General features: G+C 54.2%; 1 protein-coding gene across 1 annotated transcript; it reads right to left on the reverse strand.

The window, feature by feature from the left end:
- Window positions 1–2,688: 2,688 nt before the first annotated feature.
- Window positions 2,689–16,826, reverse strand: CCER2 (coiled-coil glutamate rich protein 2). The gene is made up of 6 exons (XM_038381069.2): window positions 16,529–16,826; window positions 10,913–10,959; window positions 8,337–8,430; window positions 7,524–7,592; window positions 5,774–6,588; window positions 2,689–4,942 (listed from the first exon to the last, which is right to left on the reverse strand). Exons 1-6 carry the CDS (start codon window positions 16,572–16,574, stop codon window positions 4,859–4,861), a joined length of 1,155 nt encoding a protein of 384 aa, XP_038236997.1. The 5' UTR covers window positions 16,575–16,826; the 3' UTR covers window positions 2,689–4,858.
- Between the last annotated feature and the right edge of the window lie 3,406 nt (window positions 16,827–20,232).

The following is a 20,232-nucleotide window of genomic DNA, read 5'->3' on the forward strand; positions in this document are numbered from 1 at the left end:
AACAATACTGACAGGTTTCAGAGTAGCAGCCGTGTTAGTCTGTATTCGCAAAAAGAAAAGGAGGACGTGTGGCACCTTAGAGACTAACAAACAATACTAAGATTTATTTTAAAAAAACAATAGCACTTCCATACCAAAACGCCACCAGCTGGAGGTCCTTTCCAGATACCTTTCGTCCTGCAGCTCTGACACCCAGCCAGAAGCCAGGGAGTTTTATAGAGGGATTCCCTACCCAGAATCCTTTGCAGGGAAGGAAGCCCCCTCCCTAGTCTCTCTGGGCGATTGACAGCCCATCTGGCCAATCAACTCTTTTTTCCTCATTCCTGACTCTCCAGGTCTTCCCCTCCACCGCAAAGTGCTTTGCCCTGAATTAGCTTGATCCACTTTGGAAGTGGATTAAACTAAACCGGAACAAAGTATTCTTATTCCAGATGAAGAGTGTGGATGGAATTAATCGGGAATAGTCAATCTGCTTTCAACTCACACCATCTCTGCACCGGGAATAATTTTCACGTGTAGACCAGAAACTGAGCGCTGCCGTATCAGAGAAGATCAGTCGAGATCTGTCTGTTGTGTATCCAGATATAAAGGTCCCTGGGTGCGATTCCCATGACACAACCGTTCTGTGCCCAGCGGATAACCCGACCTTGTCTTGAAATGAGTGGTGGACAAAAATATTCCAACCAAAACCTTATTTCCGGCAAAAAATGCAGTTTTGGTAACCCCAAAACATTTCACGACGCTGTGTCAACTTTGCCAAATGGTTTTGGTTGGGAAAAAAACTAAAAAAGAAATGTAAAAAAGCTGGAAAAATTTGAAATGCGTCATCTCGGCACAAAACTGCTCAGGTTTCAGTCAGAACAAATTTTTCCCCTTCCAGCCTTGTTTTGAAAATAAAAGGGAAGGAAATCCAAAGCATTCAAACTGTTCAAAATCAAAATGTTTCCTTCAGCCCAAAATGACATTTTTCAGCTTTTGAATTTGCCCAAAGTTTTGAAAAAAACTTGGTTTTTCGGTTTTTTTTTTTTTTATTCAAAATGATTTTTTTTTAACCATTGTTTTGGAATTGTCGGCAAACTGAGAAATCGGTTATTCACGCCAATCTCTTTGGAACAGGCAGGTAGGGGGACCCGATAGCAACTGTGAGAAAACGGGACGGGGTGGGGGGTAATAGGCACCTATGTAAGAAAAAGTACCCCGAAAAGGACTGTCCCTATAAAAACAGGACATCTGGTCACCCTAGACGGGCTGCATCAGTGGTGAATCCCACTGACCCCTTTGAAATTCTTTGTCTCCGCCCGCACTAAAATATACGTGTGCTTGTAAGTTTCCAGGCTCCTCACTCCCCCTGTAAATTTTGATGGCTACATTTTGATAGGCTAACGAATGGGAATAAAAGCAGAGATTATTATTTGGAGGGGGTAGTAAATGTCTATCCTTGTCTGATGGGGCTCAGGAGGGGAAAGGGGCTGCTATGAATACAGCCAGGGTGGAGGATATGGAGGAAAGGGCCGTGTGGGTAAGGTGAGGAGAACTCATGCAAATTCCATGCAAATTTCACTTCTAACTGCTCTCATTTGCATACATTAATTATGTAAATTAGCCACCATTTTTAGGCTCCACCTCCTTCCTGGTGTGCTGTTGGTTACCTTGCCACTCCATAGCCAGCTGGAGGAAGTGGTGACGCCAGAGATCCCAGTATACAGCATCCATTAGCTCACTTGCTCCCATCGGTGAATTAAGCGGCTCTGTGGGGCTTTGATTTTCTTAATGTCCCCCTGGGGTACTTTTAATTATTATTGATATCATGGTAATGTCTAGAGGTTTCAACCAAGATCAGGGCCCCGTTGTGCCAGGCGCTGCCCAGACCCCAACTGAGATCAGGGCCCCATTGTGCCAGGTGCTGCTCAGAACGTGACCGAGATCAGGGCCCCCCCATTGTGCCGGGTGCTGCTCAGAATGTGACTGAGATCAGGGCCTCCCATTGTGCCGGGTGCTGCTCAGAATGTGACCGAGATCAGGGCCCCCCATTGTGCTGGTTGCTGCTCAGAATATGACCGAGATCAGGACTCCCCATTGTGCCGGGTGCTGCTCAGAACGTGGCCAAGATCAGGGCCCCCCATTGTGCCGGGTGCTGCTCAGAAAGTGACTGAGATCAGGGCCCGCTGTTGTGCTGGGTACTTCAGAGGCACAGTAAGAAGCAAGCCCTTGTCCCAAAGAACTCACAATCCTTATAGACAAAGGGAGGATCATTATGCCCATTTTACAGATGCAGAAACCAAGGCCCCAAGAGCTGCCAGGACTTGTCCAAGGTCACACAAGAAGCCTGTGGCCGGAGCAGATCTCAGGTATTCCCATCACACAGTATCTGAGTAACTCACCATTGTCAATGTACTTATCCTTCCAACCTCCTGCTGAGGCGGGGGAAGGTTTTTATCTCCACTGTACTGCTGGGGAACCCGAGGCATGGGTCAGCCTGGCATACGGTCACACAGGGAGTTTGTGGGTAGAGCAGGATCCTGAACCCACATCTCCAGTGGCTGTTTTAACCCTCGTTCTGCCACTATCACGCCTTGAAACTCCCACTGCAACATGCCGTTCACCCCCATTCGCATGATCGGAACAGGCACCTGTGAAAACCCCGGCATTGAAATAGGCACAACACGAAGGAAAGCTGGCGGGTCGGAGTCTGGTTTTCACTGTGCTTTATTGGTCCACAGAGCTGGCTACACAAAGACAGGGATTTAAAAAAAAACAAAAACAAACCCCCCAAAACCCCAACACCTGATAGACCAGGCCACCAAGCAGCTACACAGCATTGGCAACCGCAAGAGATGCACTCATGGCCTATGGGGAGGGTGCCGGGGGAAGAGAGTCCTCCAGCCTGAATGGGAGATGGGGGGAGAAATCAGCAAAAAACGTAAAGTGAAAAGCCCAAGAGACCAGGATTTGGAGGATCGGGGCCGCCAGAGGGGCCAGGTCCGAGAGATCTTGCTTTAGGAATGTAGCTAGGGAACGTAACCACTGCTTTGTGTTACCCATGGATGGAGTGTGTGTGTATGAATGAGTGAGAAAGACCCCTGCAGCTAATACAATAGGCTTCTCTCTGCATCCCCTGCCTAACATACAGGACGTGTCTGTTTTTTGTCACCCCCCAGCGAGGATCAGGCTACTGCTGCAGCCTGCCAAGCTCCCGCAGCAAAGGCCTGTACTTACGGGGCAACAGGAGGTGGGTTCCTGCTGCGTGGGACAGAGTAAACCCTTACAGACATTTCTGGGGTCAAACTCGTCCTGTCTCCTCTCTGACGTCTCTAGAAGTCTCCAGGCTCTGAGGGTGGGACAGCTTGGGGGACATTCAGGTCAGACCAGCTCAGTCTTCTTGCTTGCAAAGAGACCTCTCCTAACTACCTCGCCTTTCTATGAGTGATGAGCTGTATGTGACCGACCTCTGGGGCTGCAGGCCTTCCCCCCCGTCACATCCCGGGCCAGGAGAGGCTGGGTCCCTGTCTATAGCCCAGCAGGAATCATAGAATATCAGGGTTGGAAGGGACCTCAGGAGGTCATCTAGTCCAACCCCCTGCTCAAAGCAGGACCAATTCCCAGTTTTTGCCCCAGATCCCTAAATGGCCCCCTCAAGGATTGAACTCACAATCCTGGGGTTAGCAGGCCAATGCTGAAACCACTGACCTACTCCTCCCCCCTTAATCACACCTCGCTCCCCTGGTCTGCAGTGGAAACTCAGCGGCCCCCTTCGCCGAGGCGGGATCCGGTGCCAGCACCTCCCCACCGGGGCGATGGGCGCGGGAAAGCCCAGGTGGGACAGATGCACAGAGCCGTGGGCCTTGACCTCATCAGCCAGGCCAGCTGGGTACATGTCAGCTGTACCTTCTTCAGCTGACCCCCCCACTGCTATGCAGGCCCCCTGCCCCTCGGCTTTCCTGGTGCTACTGCGGCTGCCTCCCCCCATCTCCCCTCCACCTCCAGGCCTCCTGCTGGGCCCAACAGACTGAGCCCGTCTGGCTGCTGGTGAAAATGACCCCTTGGGAGGTGGGCAGAGCTGACCCCAAAGCAATGGCTGGGTGTCAGGGGCGGAGGGGTCAGGGAAGCCGAGGTTTTGAGGACCACGCAGAGCCGCTGGGTCCCACAAGGCTGCGTGTTAACAGTCAGAGTCCGGCTTGCCCAGTGGGTGGGGAGCCAGGCAGGTTCCCGCCCTGGCACCGGAGGGTCCGCTCTTTCTATCCCTTCTTTGGTGCCCCATAGGGGGTCTGCATTAAACAAGAGGCCAAAAGTGAAATAAACTCCTCCCTCTTGGGCCCTGGGGGTGGAGGTGGGGCAGAGAATAGCCACACCACAGTGTGCTCTGGTGATGCCCCATAACCACCCCCTATGGGGCCTGGGGGGCAGAGATTAGCCACAGCGCAGTGTGGCTATTCACCCTTTATACCACACCAGCTGCAGGTAGTTTTCAGGGGACATTCCTACCCACTTGGTACCCCCAGAGCAGCACAGTTGCTGAGATCTAGGGTGCCCCCCCCGCAAATCTCTCGCCCTCCGTAGCTGTGGAGGGACGTTTCTTGCATGGAGTGGGTGGGGAGAGTAGGTTGGTGGGTTAGTTATTTTCCTTGGGCCTCAGGTTGTGCTGGGTCCCTGATGTGGGGGGGCGGGGGGAGCAGATAGAAAATCACAAGCTCCGAGGCTTTGATAACAGTCCACAGCCAAGTGGGAGAGAAGAGGAGGGATATATACAGAGAAAGCACATGTGGGGGGGTGCCGGGGTGGGGGGGATGACTCTTAAAGGGGCAGCTGCCCCTTTGTCCCGCTCTCACGGCTCCCCGCTCCCCTAAGGGGGCTGGGGAGGTCACCCGCTCCGCAGCTCCCGCAGCTTCTCCGCCACCTTCTTCAGCGCATGCTCTATCTCTTCCAGCTTCTCCAGCTCCCGTTCCTGGATGGAGAGAAAGCACGAGAGGCCGTGAGGATGGGGGGCCCCCCCAGGGCTCATCCCTACCACCCACCAGGCCTTTCGTTTATCGCCCCCCAAAACCGGGCTTTGCACCTCTGGCTGCCCAGGTGCATTATGGGATCCCCACAGCACCTATCCCACAATACCCAGTGCTGGGAGTGCAGGGGCGTTTGGGCCAATCGTCCACATGGCCATGGGTGGGGGGAGGATGGAGCGAGGAGGCCCAACTGACCCCAACATGCTTGCAATGCCGCGGGCTGCCCCGTCTCCTCTCCACCCAGCTGGCCCTGCAGCTGTGGAGCCAGGTGGGAAACTTTGCAAGGTTCGTCACGAGGAGGAAATAGAGATCTTGGGAGGCGCTTAGCGAAAAATGGGAGAGCCCCACCGCAGAAGAACCCAGCACCTGGTCCCTGCTCAGCTTGATTTGGAGCAGGGACTCGAACCTGGATCTGTCCCATGCCAGCTGGTGGCCTTAGCCACTGGGTACTGATGCTGGGGCACGGCGTCCCCTGGTTCTGACCACAAATTCCCTCCTGGGACCCTGACAAAACTGGGGTGGCAACTGGGCCGTTCCATTGAAAAATTCCCAGCCGGCTCCTTTCTGCCCAGGGAGGGCCAGACCTTCGGGGCTCCCCAAGGCCATGGGAGCTGGGGGTATGCAGGGGAGATTTTTTTTCATGGGCACAAAGGCTGTTTAGCTACCCGCCTCCTGGCTTTCAGCTGCTCAGTCCTGAGAGCTGGCAGGCTCCCAGGCTGGAGGCTACCCCCAGGATCACTAGCCATGTAGCTCATGGAAAAGGACTAAGCGCTGACCTTGTCCTTCTTGGCCTCCCTCTCCTCTTCCTCTTCCTCTTCCTCCTCTTCCTCTTCCTCCTGGTGGCCCCAGTGCTTGCCCTTCAGGTGTCCCACCTCATCTTCATGGTGCCTTTTCTTCAGCGCGTGGCTGGGCGGCCTGTGGCGGTGGCTGTGGTGCTCCTCCCCCTCCTTCCACAGCTGCCTGTCCCCGTGGAGGTGGCTCTTCGAGTTGGAGATTTTAACGCCCTTCTCCTCTGCCTCAAACTGGGCCGTCTCCTCATCACTGGCCTTCTCGGCCATCCGCTTGGCCGGGCCGCCTTTCCGCTGGGCCGGGCCCGATCGCTTTCCCTCTTCCTCCTCCTCTTCCTCTTCCTCCCAGTCCTCTAGCCCCCCGTGGTGCCGGCCTCCATGGTGGTACGGCGGCTCCTCCTCTGAACTGTCCTCTTGGCTGAAGTGCCTCTTGGCTGGCGGCCCCGTTTTCTTGCTGGCCCTGGGGCCCCAGGTCTCCCGCAGCTTGGGCAACGCCCGCCTCACCTCCTCGTGCCTCCTCTTCCTCTCCTCCTCCTCTTCCTCTCCCTCAAGGATCTCTTTGGCCTCCTCCTCCACCTGGGTGCTGTCCTCCCCGTGCGAGACCTTCTCCTCCTTCACCTTCTCCTCAATCTTCTCCGTCTTCTCATACTCCTCCTTCCGGGCCTCGCCCTCCTTCTCCTCCACCATCTCGGAGGCGGCCGAGCTCTGCTGGAGGGGCTCGTCCTGCTTTCTCAGCTCATCCCCCACAGGGCCCTCCTCTGGCTCGTGCCAGGCGCCACGGCTCGGGTGGTGGTGGGCATTTTCTAGGGGCAGAGAGGAGAACAGTGAGCTGTTCCCACTTCGTGGCAGTCCCGACCCCATTGGGGATGGGTGGACACAGGCTGGGGGACCCTGTTCGCACAGCAAGGCCTGTGTCCACAAACTGCCCATGCACCCTGGTCCCCCATCGTCCAGGTGCCCCAGCCCTACCCCTTCTCCAGACACCTCTCCCTTGGCTTCTCTGCTCGGAGTGGTGGAAAATGGGATATTGCCCTAATGCCCTGTATCCCTTTCCCTGATTCCCCCCAGCCAGGTTCCCCCCACACGCACTAGGGTTGGATGAAACTGGCGTCCCCTCTAGGGGGTGCCAGCTCCAATCCGGCCCCAGGGCAGGGGACTGGCTGTCTCAAGGAGCTGGGGAGTGGGAGCCAGGGGCCTTTCCCCTCTCGCATGTGCCGGTTCTGATCCAGCCCTAGGGTGGGGAAACTTGCTGACCTGGGGGCGGAGAATGGGACATGGGGCCTTTCCCCTTTAGGGGGTACTGGCTAGCTTGGGGTGGGGAAGGAACATGGGGCCTTTCCCCTCTAGGGGGCGCCAGCTCTGATCTGGCCCCAGGGCAGGAGAGTGGGTGGCTCGGGGGGCGGGGGGCAGGGAATGGGACATGGGGCCTTTCCCCTTTAGGGGGCACCAGCTGTGATCTGGCCAGAGGGTAGGGGGTCTGGGTGGCTCAGCGGGGCAGGGGCATGGGGCCTTTCCCATCTACGGGGTGCTGGCTCTGATCTGGCCCCAGGGTGGGGGGGGCTGGCTGAGTCAGAGGGGGCAGAGAATGGGATATGGAGCCTTTCCCCTCTAGAGGCTGCCACTTATTTTCCAGATCCAGGTTGGCGACAGAGCCAGAAATAGGACCCAGGCGTCCTGACTCCTCATGCGGTCACTGTAATTCGTGCAGGGTGGTTGGGATGGGGGCCAAGGCAGGTACCTTCATGGACCAGCTCCTTCAACTCCTTCAGCAGGTAGTGATGGTGCAGCATGGCCAGGACCCGCTCGTCTGGAAAAGACAACAGGTGAACCCCCTTCATGAGCTTGTGCCCAGTTGGTGCCCTTGGGCAAACGATCTGCCCCGGTCGTGGGCTAGGAACAAGCCGCAGCCACGTGCGCTGGTATCACTGAGTTGCCTTTCACCCGCAAGGACCGTCTCGTGAAGAGACATGTGGGAAAACCTGTCCCGAGTGCAAGGTAATTGGGGGGGAGATTAACTAAGTGAATTAAGGTAATGCCCCGAGTTCTCTGAGCAGTGCCAGGTGATGTACACACATAGCATGAAAAGCTGGTCCCCAATTACAGTCAGATTCCCAGTGTTTCTGGTAGAAGTAGGGGGAGGGGACTATAACCCCCTTTGCCCTCCCCGTGTCCTGGGTCCTGCATGGTCCTTATCATCAGGGCAGCCTTAGAGCTCCACCACCAACTCGTGCTCCACCACCTCTGGGTCCTGGGGGCAGAGAATAGCCATGGTGCAGTGCACTCTGGGCATGCCCCCAATCCACCCCCTTACTCCAATTCCACATCACTTGCTAAGGGGAGAGTCTCAGGGAGCTTTTTCCCACCCATCCCCACCAAGGCCCCTGGTTGCTCCCAGGGCAGCCCAGAGGAATCTGAGAGCAATCAGGAGCTGCCTTCTAAGTCTGTTCCATCACAGATGGGACTGAGTCCTTGCTGAGCTATGTGGGGTGTTTGGATCTCTATCCAGCTCCGCTTTCCCCAGGAGCCGACGGCCACATCCCGGGGCACTCACCTTCTTTCAGGATCTTCAGGCAGTCGCTGGCGAGTGGAACCGGGCTAGGTTTGGACAGGGTGTCAGCCAGAACTTCTGTGATGCATTTGATGACCTTGCCAGGGGGGTGGTAAGAGTGAGTTTAGGTTTACAGTGACAACACACCAAAGATTCCCCCCCGGGGTTTCACCACCTCTCCCGTGGCTGTCAACTTCCAACCGGTCAGGGCCAGCATGATCAGAAAACGGGAGTGCCGTCTCACGGCTGCAATGAACGGAGGTTATATTTTTACGAGCCACCGGAATGCCTCAGGTTCCCTGTGGCGTTCGTATGGCCATCCACTGAGCACCGCCAGGAACCAGGGGCTAGCAGAACCATCCCCTGCTCTGTCTGAGCTGGAATCAGACAGCTAAACCAAGAACCAGCCTGAATCAACGCGGGTGAGCGGAGGAGCCGGAAGATAGATCCGATGGTTGAGACTTTGACTTAGCAATTTCCAGCACCGCTCTGCAGGGAAGCAGAGGAGAACGGCAGCTGGAAAGAAAGGAAAGCCCAGATCCCAGGAATCCAGGACAGTGGGAAATGCTGGTTGTTTTTTTTCTTTCTCCTGATAAGGCCAAAACCCAAAACTTTTTTAGGAATTGACCACAGTGCAGCATGGGCGATGTAGTTTGGCTGGGGAGTAAGGTTCATGAGGAGAATGGGGTGTGGGAGGGGGATGAAAGCATACAACTCCCATGAGGCACTGTGTTGACCTGCAATGATCCGATTTCCCGGCTGGAAAAATGCGGCCAAAATGGATCTTTTCCCAGAGAGAATTTCACTTGAGAGGAAACCCTGTTTTCCGATGGGAAACTATTGCGTTCTAAATTTTTGCAGCAGCCCAAGTCCTGACCATGTTGGCCGGGGCTGTGTGGAGACTTATGCGGCATCGTGAACAAAGAGCCGACATAATCAGTGTTATTAATAAATAATAATCCCGAGCCCTAGGGGTCTCAACCTTTTTGTTTCTGAGCCCCCCCCAACATACAATAAAAACTCCATGGCCCAGCTCTGCAACAAGAACTGCTTTTCTGCATATAAAAGCCAGGGTGGCGTAGGGGGTAGGAAGCAGGGCAGTTGCTTGGGTCCCACATCACAGGGGGCACTGCAAAACTAAGTTGCTTAGACTTCAGCTTCAGCCTTCGGTGGTGGGGTTCGGGGTCCTGGGCTGCAATCCCTTGTGGTGGGGCTTTGGCTTTCTGCTCTGGGCCCTAGAGAGTCTAATGCCAGCCCCCCCTGAAACCAGTTTGCGACCCCCCAGACCCCTGGTTGAGAACCACTGCCCTAGCGCTTGTCATGGGCAGATCTCAAAGCCCTTTCCAAAGGAGGCCAGCATCATTACCACCATTTTAAAGTGGGGAAACTGAGGCACGCAGCTGGACCACAACTTCCCCAGCAAATTGAACCAGGAAGAGAACACGAATCTTCTGAGTCCTGTTCCAATGTGCCATCCACTCGCTCATGCTACCTCTCACGCCTTATAGACGCCCATATGCACCTGAGAACACTCGGTGGCGCAGGGGAGAAGAAAGAGGAAGGCGATGGGGGAGAATTGCTATGAATTATTTGTGTTACGGTAGCACCTACAGACCCCAGCCCAAATCAGGCCCCCATCACGCCAGGCATTGCACAATCACCCCCTCCTCCCTAACAGCATCCAGGCGTGTTGCCAACTCTCGAGAATTTCGTGCGACTCTTGAGATATTTGCTGATTTCTCGCCAGCCCCAGATCCTAGAATCACGTGAATTCCTCAGAATCTCATGGAATCATAGAAACATCGGGCTGGAAGGGACCATGAGAGGTCATTGTATCCAGCCCCCTGCGCTGAGGCAGGACTAAGCAAACTTAGTCCATCCCTGACCAGGGTTTGTCCAGCCTGTTCTTAAAAACCTCCAGTGGCGGGAATTCCACATCCGCCCTTGGGAGCCTGCTCCAGAGCTTCACTCCCCTGGGAGTTAGAAAGTTTGTCCTGATATCTCACCGCTGAAGATTGAGCCCATTGCTTCTTGTCCTACCTCCAGCAGCCATGGAGAAAAATGGAACCTTGTCTCCTTTATAACAGCCCTTAACCTATTGGAAGACTTATCAGGTCCCCTCTCAGCCTTCTTGTGTCAACACTAAATATGCCCAAGTGTTTTTGTTCTAGGCCAATTTTCAGGAAATAAAAAACCCGCCTGGTTTTAGGGAAAAGCCTTGAGCATGTGACCCTTACACCGTTCAGACAGCACAAGGTAAATCAAAGGAGCTGAAAGTTTAGTTAAAAAAAAATCTCATGATTTTTAAGACAAATCTCGTGAGTTTTGAATGTTTGAAGTTAGCAACACCATAAACAGACAAGACAGACAAATGCACAAAGAGAGAGGCCCCACGGGTCTGGGGAAAGAACCCAGGTGTCCTGTGTCCCAGCTCTCTCTACTGGACTGTTCTTGAAGCAGGGACCCCAATTTAACCCCGTTAGGCATCTTGTTCACTTCAGTGGAAAGTGGAAACTGTTCACTTCAGTTTGGTTTGGTCTGTTTTCTTTTTCTTCCTTCCTGTATTTTTTTTTTCTTACCTTTTCGTCTTCCTCCGAGAGTGGGGTGGACAATGGCAGTGAATCGGCTGCAAAATAAAAGAGATGAGGCAATATATTATTACGGGCTTTTATTAGTCAGCAATCCAATCGCTAGAATATAGTCTCTCTACCACTTCCAGGGTGTTTTTGTCATTAGAGGTATTGCAGTAACTCATTAGAGGCTCCAGTTGAGACTAGGGCTGTCTTGTGCGAGGTGCTTCACAGACACATAGTAAAAGACAGTCCCTGCCCCCAAAATCTTATGATCTAAATAGACAACTCAAAGAAAGGGAAACTGAGGCACACAATTTTTTTTAAAAACTTTGTCCAGGATCAGACAGGCACTCTCTGGAAGAGGGTTGTAGCCTACTAGATTAGAGTAGGGGGTGGAGAGCTGGGAGTCAGGACTCCTGGGTTCTAATCCCCACTCTGGGAGGGGGAGGGAGGTCTAGGAGTTAGAACCGTGGGGACAGGGGAGCAGGGATGCCTGGGTTCTATTTCCAGCTCTGCCACAGACTTGGCTAGGTGGCTTTGGGGCAAGTCGCAGCCCTGCTCTGTGCCTCAGTTTCCCCACCTGTAAAAAGTGGGATGCAAGTTCTAACCCATTGAAGCTTTGAGATCTGTGCATGAACTGCGCGGGACATAAATAAAGCGTACAATCATATCACTTATTACGTGTATTAGGGTAGCACCTAGAGTGAGGCCAGGGCCCTGTTGTGTTAGCCACTGCGCAGACACACAGAGAGAATAAAGAGTTCACAGGCTATATTGATAACAAGCGGGAGGGGAAACCGAGGCACGGATGCAGCTTTTAGCTCTGATCAACGCCTGTGGGGGAATCTGGGGTTGAACTGAAGCCCAAGTTAGTAACACACCTTTGGTTGCAGTGTGGACATACCCAGAGGAGGCCTCCCCGTGAGGTCACACCCCCTACCACTAGATCAGCCTCCCTCGCAGGGTCATTCATTACAGACCCACAACTCATGAGTGCTTAATGGCATGGGGAATCCGGGCTCAGCTGATGATCGAGGTGGAAAAAAACCCGTTCCTATCTACCTACCCCTCGCTTAGCAAGGTAAATCAAACCTACGCGGTGGTTCTGCCTTCCCGATGCTAACCACCCTCCAGACACCAATTACTTTCCCTTCCTTTTTTTTTGTTTTTGTTCCCTTCCTTTTTTCCCTCCTGAAACAGCTGCACCTCACGCAGGTTTAATGCACCAGGCTCTGCCACCGCAGGGGAGAGAAAAGCTCCTTTCTCTGGCTGCGTGATCACCACCATCATTCTAATGAGGTCCCCGCAGGGGCTGCTGGCAGAACAGCAAGGTCTCGGGCAAAATAAACGACCAGGCTTTTGTTTCTTAGAGAAAAGCAAAGCAATCTGAGTAATTGAAGGCCGGCGGGTTTGCAGGCAGACAGATGTGTTGCTTTTAGAACAATGAGGGGAAAATAAAGGGGTTGGGGGGGGGGAAGAAAAAGAAAAGAAAAGAAAAGAGAGTACAGACCTCCCACTGATGGCACATCCGTGGGAATCGAACCCTCTTCCTTGTTAAAAGCACCGGTCTCTTACGTTTGAATGAAAGGATTAGCCCCATCAGCTGCTAGCAGCGGTAGGCTGTTATCCTCATATGTGAACCAGCCACTAGAGGGGGCTGCATCACGCACCGGTAAGGTCACTGTGGAGTCAGAGCTGTGGAATAACAATAGCGCCTCCTTGTGGCCAAAGGAGGCTGACGCTGGTGGAGTCTCACGGCCCCCCCCAAGGATGAGGCTCAAGGGGAGGTGAAGCTGCTTTGCAAAGGCCCCGGCCTGCCAGGCCAGAGGCGCGTCCTTCCTCAAATGCTCTGCACCTGCCAACGCACCAGGGCTCGTGCCATGCAGCTTGCAAATCCGGGCACCTCAGGGCCTGATCCAAAACCCGGTGGAAAAAATTCCCCCGACCCGCCCCCCCACGGACCCCCCCTGGCACTCCATGGCTCTGCAGAGTGGATCCAATGTGCCCTTCTGTGGCGGGGGCAGAGCAGGTGGTAAAGGGCTGCATGCCCCAGCAGCAGGTGCCCACTATTATTACCTGCATTTAGCACAGGGCATATCCCTAAGCTGTTCTGGGAGGGCAGGCTGCCCGCTGACGACACCCAGCAGGTGGACGCTGACACCAGCAAGGACCCAGCACCAGCGGGTGCGGGAAAGGGCCAAGCAAGAGTGTGGGGGCCTGACCCCGGCATGGAGGTTTCAGGGCAGCAGGCAGCTGCATTCCCTGGTACAGCACAAGGGTAGAATCCCTGCACCGATCACAGTTACACTGGGGCAAATCAGCTTGGAACCTGGCCCCCAGGGAGCACAGGATTCGATCCCAGCTCTGGGAAGTGAGTGGGGTCTCGTGGTTAGAGCAGGGAGGGGGGCCAGGACTCTTGGGTTCTATCCCAGCTCTGGGAGGGGAGTGGGGCCTAGTGGCTAGAGCAGGGGGGTCTGGGAGCCAGGACTCCTGGGATCTATCCCCAGCTCTGGGAGGGGAGGGGAAGGGGGTCTAGTGGCTAGAGTGGGGGGAGCTGGGAGCCAGGACGCCTGGGTTTTATTCCCAGCTCTGGGAGGGGGGGTCGTCTAGTGGTTAGAGCAGTGGGGTTGGGGCTGGCAGTCAAGACTACTGGGTTCTATTTTCAGCTCTGCCATTGACTTGCAGTTCGACCTGGACTAAGTCATTTCATCTCCATGGGGGGTGAATTATACTGACCTCCCACTACACCTGGGGGAGCTCCCTGGTGGAAAGGAGCTGTTGATGTGTTGGGTGTCCTCCAGCCCCTGCTCTCCTACTCTAGCTGCCCCCAGGTCCTCGGGCTGAGAATGTGGGGGACTACCCCCAGCCCTCCTTATATAGGGCCCTCTGCAATAGCCTGGCCCCTCAGCGCTCCATCTCCTATACCCAGCATTGGCGTGCAGCCCCTGGATCCTTTTACATGGAGCAACTAACCCCAGCCCTGAGTGGGGCACAGGGCAGCCCCTGTTCACACAGTGGCTGGGACAAAGATTCTCCCTTGCAGGCATCTTCCTCCCTAGCATCTGCTGCTCCTTGGCACCCAGGTGCTGCACAGACCCCGGGGGCATCTTTGCTTTAGTATCAGGGGTTTTGCAGCAGCAGCTAGAGGCTCAAACCAGGATCCGGCCCCCAGTCATGCCAGGTGCTGCACAGACCCCTCCACACACACACACTCGCCAGAGAGGGGAGCCCTCCTTGTGCTGGATCTAGCATGGATTCTGCCCGAGATCAGGGCCCCCCATTGTGCCAGGCACTGCCCAGACCCTGACCGAGAGCAGACCCCCCAGCCATGGACACGGAGTGAGTGTCCCTCCCCTGAAGAGTTTGCAATCTAAATAGACACAAAAAGGGGAAACTGAGGCACAGAGTGGGCAAGTGATTGGCTCAAGGTCCTGCAGCAGAGCCAGGCCGAGAACCCTGTTCTCCTGATTCGCAGGCTAGTGCCCCAGCTGGTTTTAGCCGAGGCTCTGTTTTGATAACCAAATGCCGGCCAGGCAGTTCGTTCCATCCCAGCCCCTCTGTCTATACCCGAGTCCAATTCCTGCTAGCATTTGTATCTGAAACCTTATACGTGGATAATTTCACCCAGCACTGAGATGCAGCCACTTCTGGGCTGGAGCACAGCAGCTATTTTTACAGGGATCTTTCACCCAGCGCTGCGATGCAGCCACCTCTGGGCTGGAGGAGAGCAGCTGTTTCCACAGGCATCCCTCACCCCCTACTGAAAAGCAGCCACAGAGCAAAGACGAATAATAATGCAGATAAATCGGACCTGGCGCCTCCTATCTAACAACGTCCTTATGCACAAGTCCCCCAGGGCGTGCTCCTTCCCCAGCACATGCATTGATAATCTACCCCTCCAGGGTGCGTGCTATCCGCCCCCCGCCCCCGCGGTTGTCCCCCCACTCCACACACAGGCCAAATGATGGACTGCAGAAGGGGAGCCATTGCTCCGGCACGTGGAGGCTGCAGCGAGGGACACGCCAGCCTTATATAATGATATTATGTAATGCCAGAGGTAGCACAAAAGGATGGAGAAAGCAAGTGGCTGGGATCCAGCTGGAGGAAACCTTGGCCCACCTAGCTCCGAAATTGGGGCTCTGCTCCTGAAAGCTTGGGCCCAATTCTGGGGTAAATCAGCAGCCGCTGGGGTGATGGCGGCAGGAGAACAGAATGAGGGCCCTTGGCTTTTTAATGACCTTGACCTGGTCGGAGACTGCCGGGAAAGACTCAGGGGGTGCTAAGTGAAGTCTGCCCCGCAGAAATTGATGTGAACTGAGCGCCGCTCTTTCAAAGGCAACTGCATGGGGAAGTTCCTCGGCCCTGCACGCAGATCTAGCAACACAGGCACACATGCACGCACATGGGTGTGCAAATCACCCTCCCAGATCTTCACGCACGCGGCCCCAGACACACCAATCCGGGGATGCAGGGACAATTTGTACAGTTGCGAGTGCTGAGAGCCATTGAACCAAACTGTAAAGCCAGCACATGATGGAAACCACGTCAAACCAGGGGGAGCTGCAGCACCCCCAGTTCCAGCCCCTATGTACAGATCTACACACCCAAGCATAGAGGCATCCGTACACCCTATGTGCACACGCTCGTGCGTACACAGATCTGTGCACGCACAGAGATACACGGAGAGCTGCACACATAATCTTACCTTCCCTCTGGTACTCCCCCATGACTGGACAGGCCTTTGGATTCATATCGGCATGTCTAGTTTGAAAGCAGCCCTTTCTTGCCCTGATCCAGTCCCCTCAGGCCCCGATCCAGATTTGCCTTAAAACCTTTCAACTAATTGCAAATTCTCCACCATGCAGGATCCCAGGAGATGGCCGGGGAAGCCGTCCCCTTCACAATTCGGGAGCTGATTTCGCGCAGCCTTTTGAGCGCCGGGATATTTAAGATGCAGCTCAGATATTCTTCTGCCAGATGACAGGGGCGGGATGCTGTCTAGGGTGCTGAAATCCTTCAAACCTCCTCTGCACCCAGGGCTTGGCACACACTGGCTGCTGCCAAGACGGCCTTTCATTTGATGCCACCCAGCGTAAAACAGGACTTTGTCCCACTTCAAGCCGAGCTCCTCCTGCAGAACACCCCCAGCCAAAGAATAAAGCCAGGCTGCTAGTGAGTGCGTGCGTGTTTTTTTCAATGCAGCATGTTCCCCATATGGCACGGAGCATGGATTTCTGGCAGATCCCACCAGGGGGCTGCATTTTTCCAGGGGGCAAACAATCGCCACCTTCCCACGCCAGCCCCATTGGAAAGAGAAATTGGCCACATGCTGTCCCAGCCCACGCAGGATCTTCCCCAGAAGGCAGGAGAATGGGAAAGCAGGACTGACCCAAGCCAGAATGCACAGTGGAAACTTACAATGATCAAAGACATCAGGGCATGGAAGAGGCACTTGGGGGCAGATTTACAAAGGTATTTGTGCATCTAAGACGCAAAGTTCGGCACCAAAGGGGATTTTCAAAAGCACCTAAGCAGACCAGGCACCTAACTCACCTAGGCACTTCTGAAAACCCACCTAGCTGTGTCTATCCCAGTCTGGGCCTTGCTTTGCTCGGCTCTTACCGTGCCAGCAGGACAGGAGCAAGACAGAGAGGCCGAAGGTCAGCATGGTGCTCGGGTGGCGAGTCCCAAAGAGCTGCCCAAATTCTGCTGTTGGCGATGGGCATAAAACAAAGCCAGGCGGGCTGGGAGCTCAGGAGCGAAGCGGGCTGCAGATGTGGGTTGGAACGGGCTGGGGAGGCAGCCGTAGAACGGCTGGTCAGCCAAGGCCAGCGAACGTGCCCGAATTCCCGCCGGTGCAGCCTTCGCGCGCGTGTGCGAGTGGCACTGCCTCTGCATCTGAGGACAGGCAGCGGGATTTTAAATAGGAGGCAGGCTGCAAAGGAAGTGATGTCAGCTCCGGGGGGGGGATCCCCCCTCTTTCCCAGCCACAGATCTCCCCCTCCTTTCCCTTCTGCACATTGGATTTATTCCAAGCCAGCCAGTGCCTAACCAAACCTGACCAGCAAATAATCTAGCTTGCCTCCTCCCTAGCACAAACTGATCACTAGGCTTAAGGCCTGGGTTACAGAGGTAGCTAAAAGGTCTGGGCAGGCCAGATTCTGACCAGACCCTGGTGTAAATCTGGAGTGACTTTGTGGATCAGAATCTATGTCCACACCAGGGGCTCTCAAGCTTTCCAGACCCCTTTCAGGAGGCTGATTTGTCTTGCGTACCCCCAAGTTTCACCTCTCTGAAAAACGACTTGCTTACAAAATCAGACAGAAAAATACAAAAACGTCCCAGCCACACTGTTACTGACAAATGGCTTCCTGTCTCATTTTCACCACCTAATTATAAAACAAATCAATTGGAATATAAATATTGTCCTGACATCTCAGTGTCTAGTACATAGAGCAGTATAAACAAGTCATCCTATGAAATTTTAGTTTGTAACTTCACTAGAGCTGTTTATGGAGCCTGTAGTAAAGCCAGGCAAATAGCTAGATGAGTCGATGTACCCCCTGGCAGAGCTCTGCACCCCCCCATGGGGATGCATGTCAGATCCGGTCTTGTGGACACTGTTTCCAAGCTAGCGCTTGACTGGCGTCCACCCTCCATTGGAAACCTGGCTTTACAATTGCTGGACCCAGGTCTCAGAGCCATGCCCGCTCTGTGCCATGCAGCCCTTCTGACCTGGGTCTGCAGCTGTGTCCACACTGCAAAATAACAGGCCTGGGACCCAAGTTGCAACAGGACTTGGGCTCTAGAAGGGTCCTAGGAGCCGGGTCGTGAGTGCTTGCTGATGGGAGTCAGACTGATTTGTGTGTGGACAGAAGCATGTACGAGACTTCATTAACTAAGCCAAGTGCCTTGACCGTCACTCCAGTCAGAGTGCTGTGTACAAAGTAGCACCCAATTCCACAGCAGCTCCGGGTGAAGGCGCTCCCCAGCTCGGGTGAAACTCACACAAGCGTAAAAGGTGACAAATATAGGACGACTCCTCGTTTGGCTCCTCTTGGGAAATATGAGCCAGCCCAGCTGAGGAAACCTGGGGTTTAAAAAATGCCTCGTTCACTTTAATTAAATTTCTCATTTTGATTGCGCTGCTGCCCTTTCAAATCAACCCCCATTAACGACGCGCTTCCCTTCGAAAACTTGACTCAGGCTCATCTTGTTTTAATGTTGTTCCTATAACAACCCTCTTCTTTTTGATTCCAAAGCCGGGGCCAGATCCGCCCCTGCCCCGGCCTGAATTGGTGTCACTCCATTGCAGCCAATGGGGCCAGATCTGCAGCAGGTGTAAACCGGCGTCCCTCCATTGCCCTGATTCTAAATGAGCCTCATTGATTTAAAGCTCCAGGTCCGTTTCAGTCTGAAGTCAGTCAAAGGTGATTCTCAGCTAGCTGCCTGCTCCCGGTGCTCTCCAGCACCCAGGGGGCGGGGAGGGGGAGAATGGTGCCAGGGCTTAGCTATGGCGAGCAAAGGAGTCAGACGGATGCCAGGTCCCGGGCCAGAACCATGCAATGGTCCTGGCCATCGATCCAGAGTCACTCCGTAATAAAGTACATTACAATCAGCATCATAGGTTCTAAGGCTGTATGGATAAGGATCATTCCCCCAGCATTAGAATGCAGCCACCTCTGGGTGGAAGCGTGGCAGCTGCTCCTATGGGGATTGTTCACCCAGGGCCCAGGTGCAGCTGGCTTGTGGGGCCAGCTACTCAATAACTCAGAGCAACGCTACGCAACTGCTTTCATCCAGGGCCTAATTAATGCCACCTCTAATTGACATCGGTGGGAGAAATTGTGGCCTGCGATCATGGCCATCACTTGTGGAAAGGGGGATGCTATGGGGAATGCAGTAGGGTGAACCACAGGCAGTCACTGCTGACCCCAGTGGGGCACTAGGGGGTGCTCTCCCCTCGCAGTCACCGCTGACCCCAGTGGGGCTCTAGGGGGTGCTCTCCCCTCGCAGTCACCGCTGACCCCAGTGCGATGAGAGGTTCAGTAGTGAGCGCTCTCCCGCTGCAATCAGTGCTGATTAGCCCTGAGCAAATGACTGGTCATTTTAGGACCCCTCCTAAAAAAAATCATGAAAAAAAAAAAAAAAAATCAATCAGATAGGTTGAAGCCAAAACGCAAAAATTAAAATAAAATAAAAATAACTGTTTGTGCATTGGATTGAACACTGTGTTCAAACCAAAACATGTTTTTTTAAATTGTTTCATTCAGAAATTTATCTAATTAGACTTTAAAAAAAACCAACCATTTTTTCCAGCCAAAACTATTTGCCGAATTCAACCCAAATGTACGAATAGTTTCAGTGCCCTGAAAAATGCACTTTTGGGGGGCGGGGGGGTGTAACTTTACTCTTTGCAAAGAAAAAAGAAAAGAAAAAAAAAAGACCCAGCTCTAGTGCTACCCTCAAAGCTAGTGCTTTGGTGCAGGGGCAACTCAGGAGGGGGTGCTCTCCCCTCTCAGACTCAGCGCTGGGCCGTGCGCAGCCGTCCGGGGCATCGCGACCCATTGCCATGCAGCCGAGTTTGAAGAAGTTGGCTCCCGGCCCTAGCTCCCGGCGAGTGCTGATAAAGGCCGTGCCCCTTGCTATCGTTCAGCACAGCCAGGAACTGGCAGCTGTTCTATGCTTGCCTTTGCAGGCACCTCTTTGTGGCAGAGCTATTGTCAGGCTGAGCCAGGCATAAAGGGCTGCAACCTGTTCCCTTCACAGGAGCAAAGCAGCCCCAGGGAGGACGCAGGAGAAATTCAATCAAATCAGCCGGCATGGCAAATTTCTAAGCAATAAAAAGCGCCGGGGGGGAGCAGCTGTCAGGAGGTTTTCACATAAACCTGGACTACTTGCCCCTCTCTGACACTGGCCGGCAAGGGCAGAGGTGACGGACAAAACAGCTTTGTCCTACCACATCTCTGGGATCCCAACTTGGCTACAGTCAATCCAAACGCACTGGGGTCTGTCGTTCTTTGAGCAGTCGGCATTGCTCAGCTGCTGCATTCCACACCAGAAGCAGCTGCATCTCAGCCCAGGGGGAGCGATCCCTGTATAAACAGCTGCCATCTTTCCACCCCAGAAGTGGCAGCATTTCAGTACTGGGGGAGGATCCCTGGATAAACAACTGTGGATTGCCAACTTGGGGTAGGAAGGATTTCACTGGTGGGGAGCAATCCCCATATAATCAGCTGCCACCTTCCACCCCAGAGATGGCTGCATCTCAGTGCTGGGTAAACTGTCCATCTATAAGCAGCTGTCACACCCCGCCTCAGACACGG

This window comes from Dermochelys coriacea, chromosome 23, assembly GCF_009764565.3.
Source record: "Dermochelys coriacea isolate rDerCor1 chromosome 23, rDerCor1.pri.v4, whole genome shotgun sequence".
Classification (NCBI taxonomy): Eukaryota; Metazoa; Chordata; order Testudines; family Dermochelyidae; genus Dermochelys; species Dermochelys coriacea.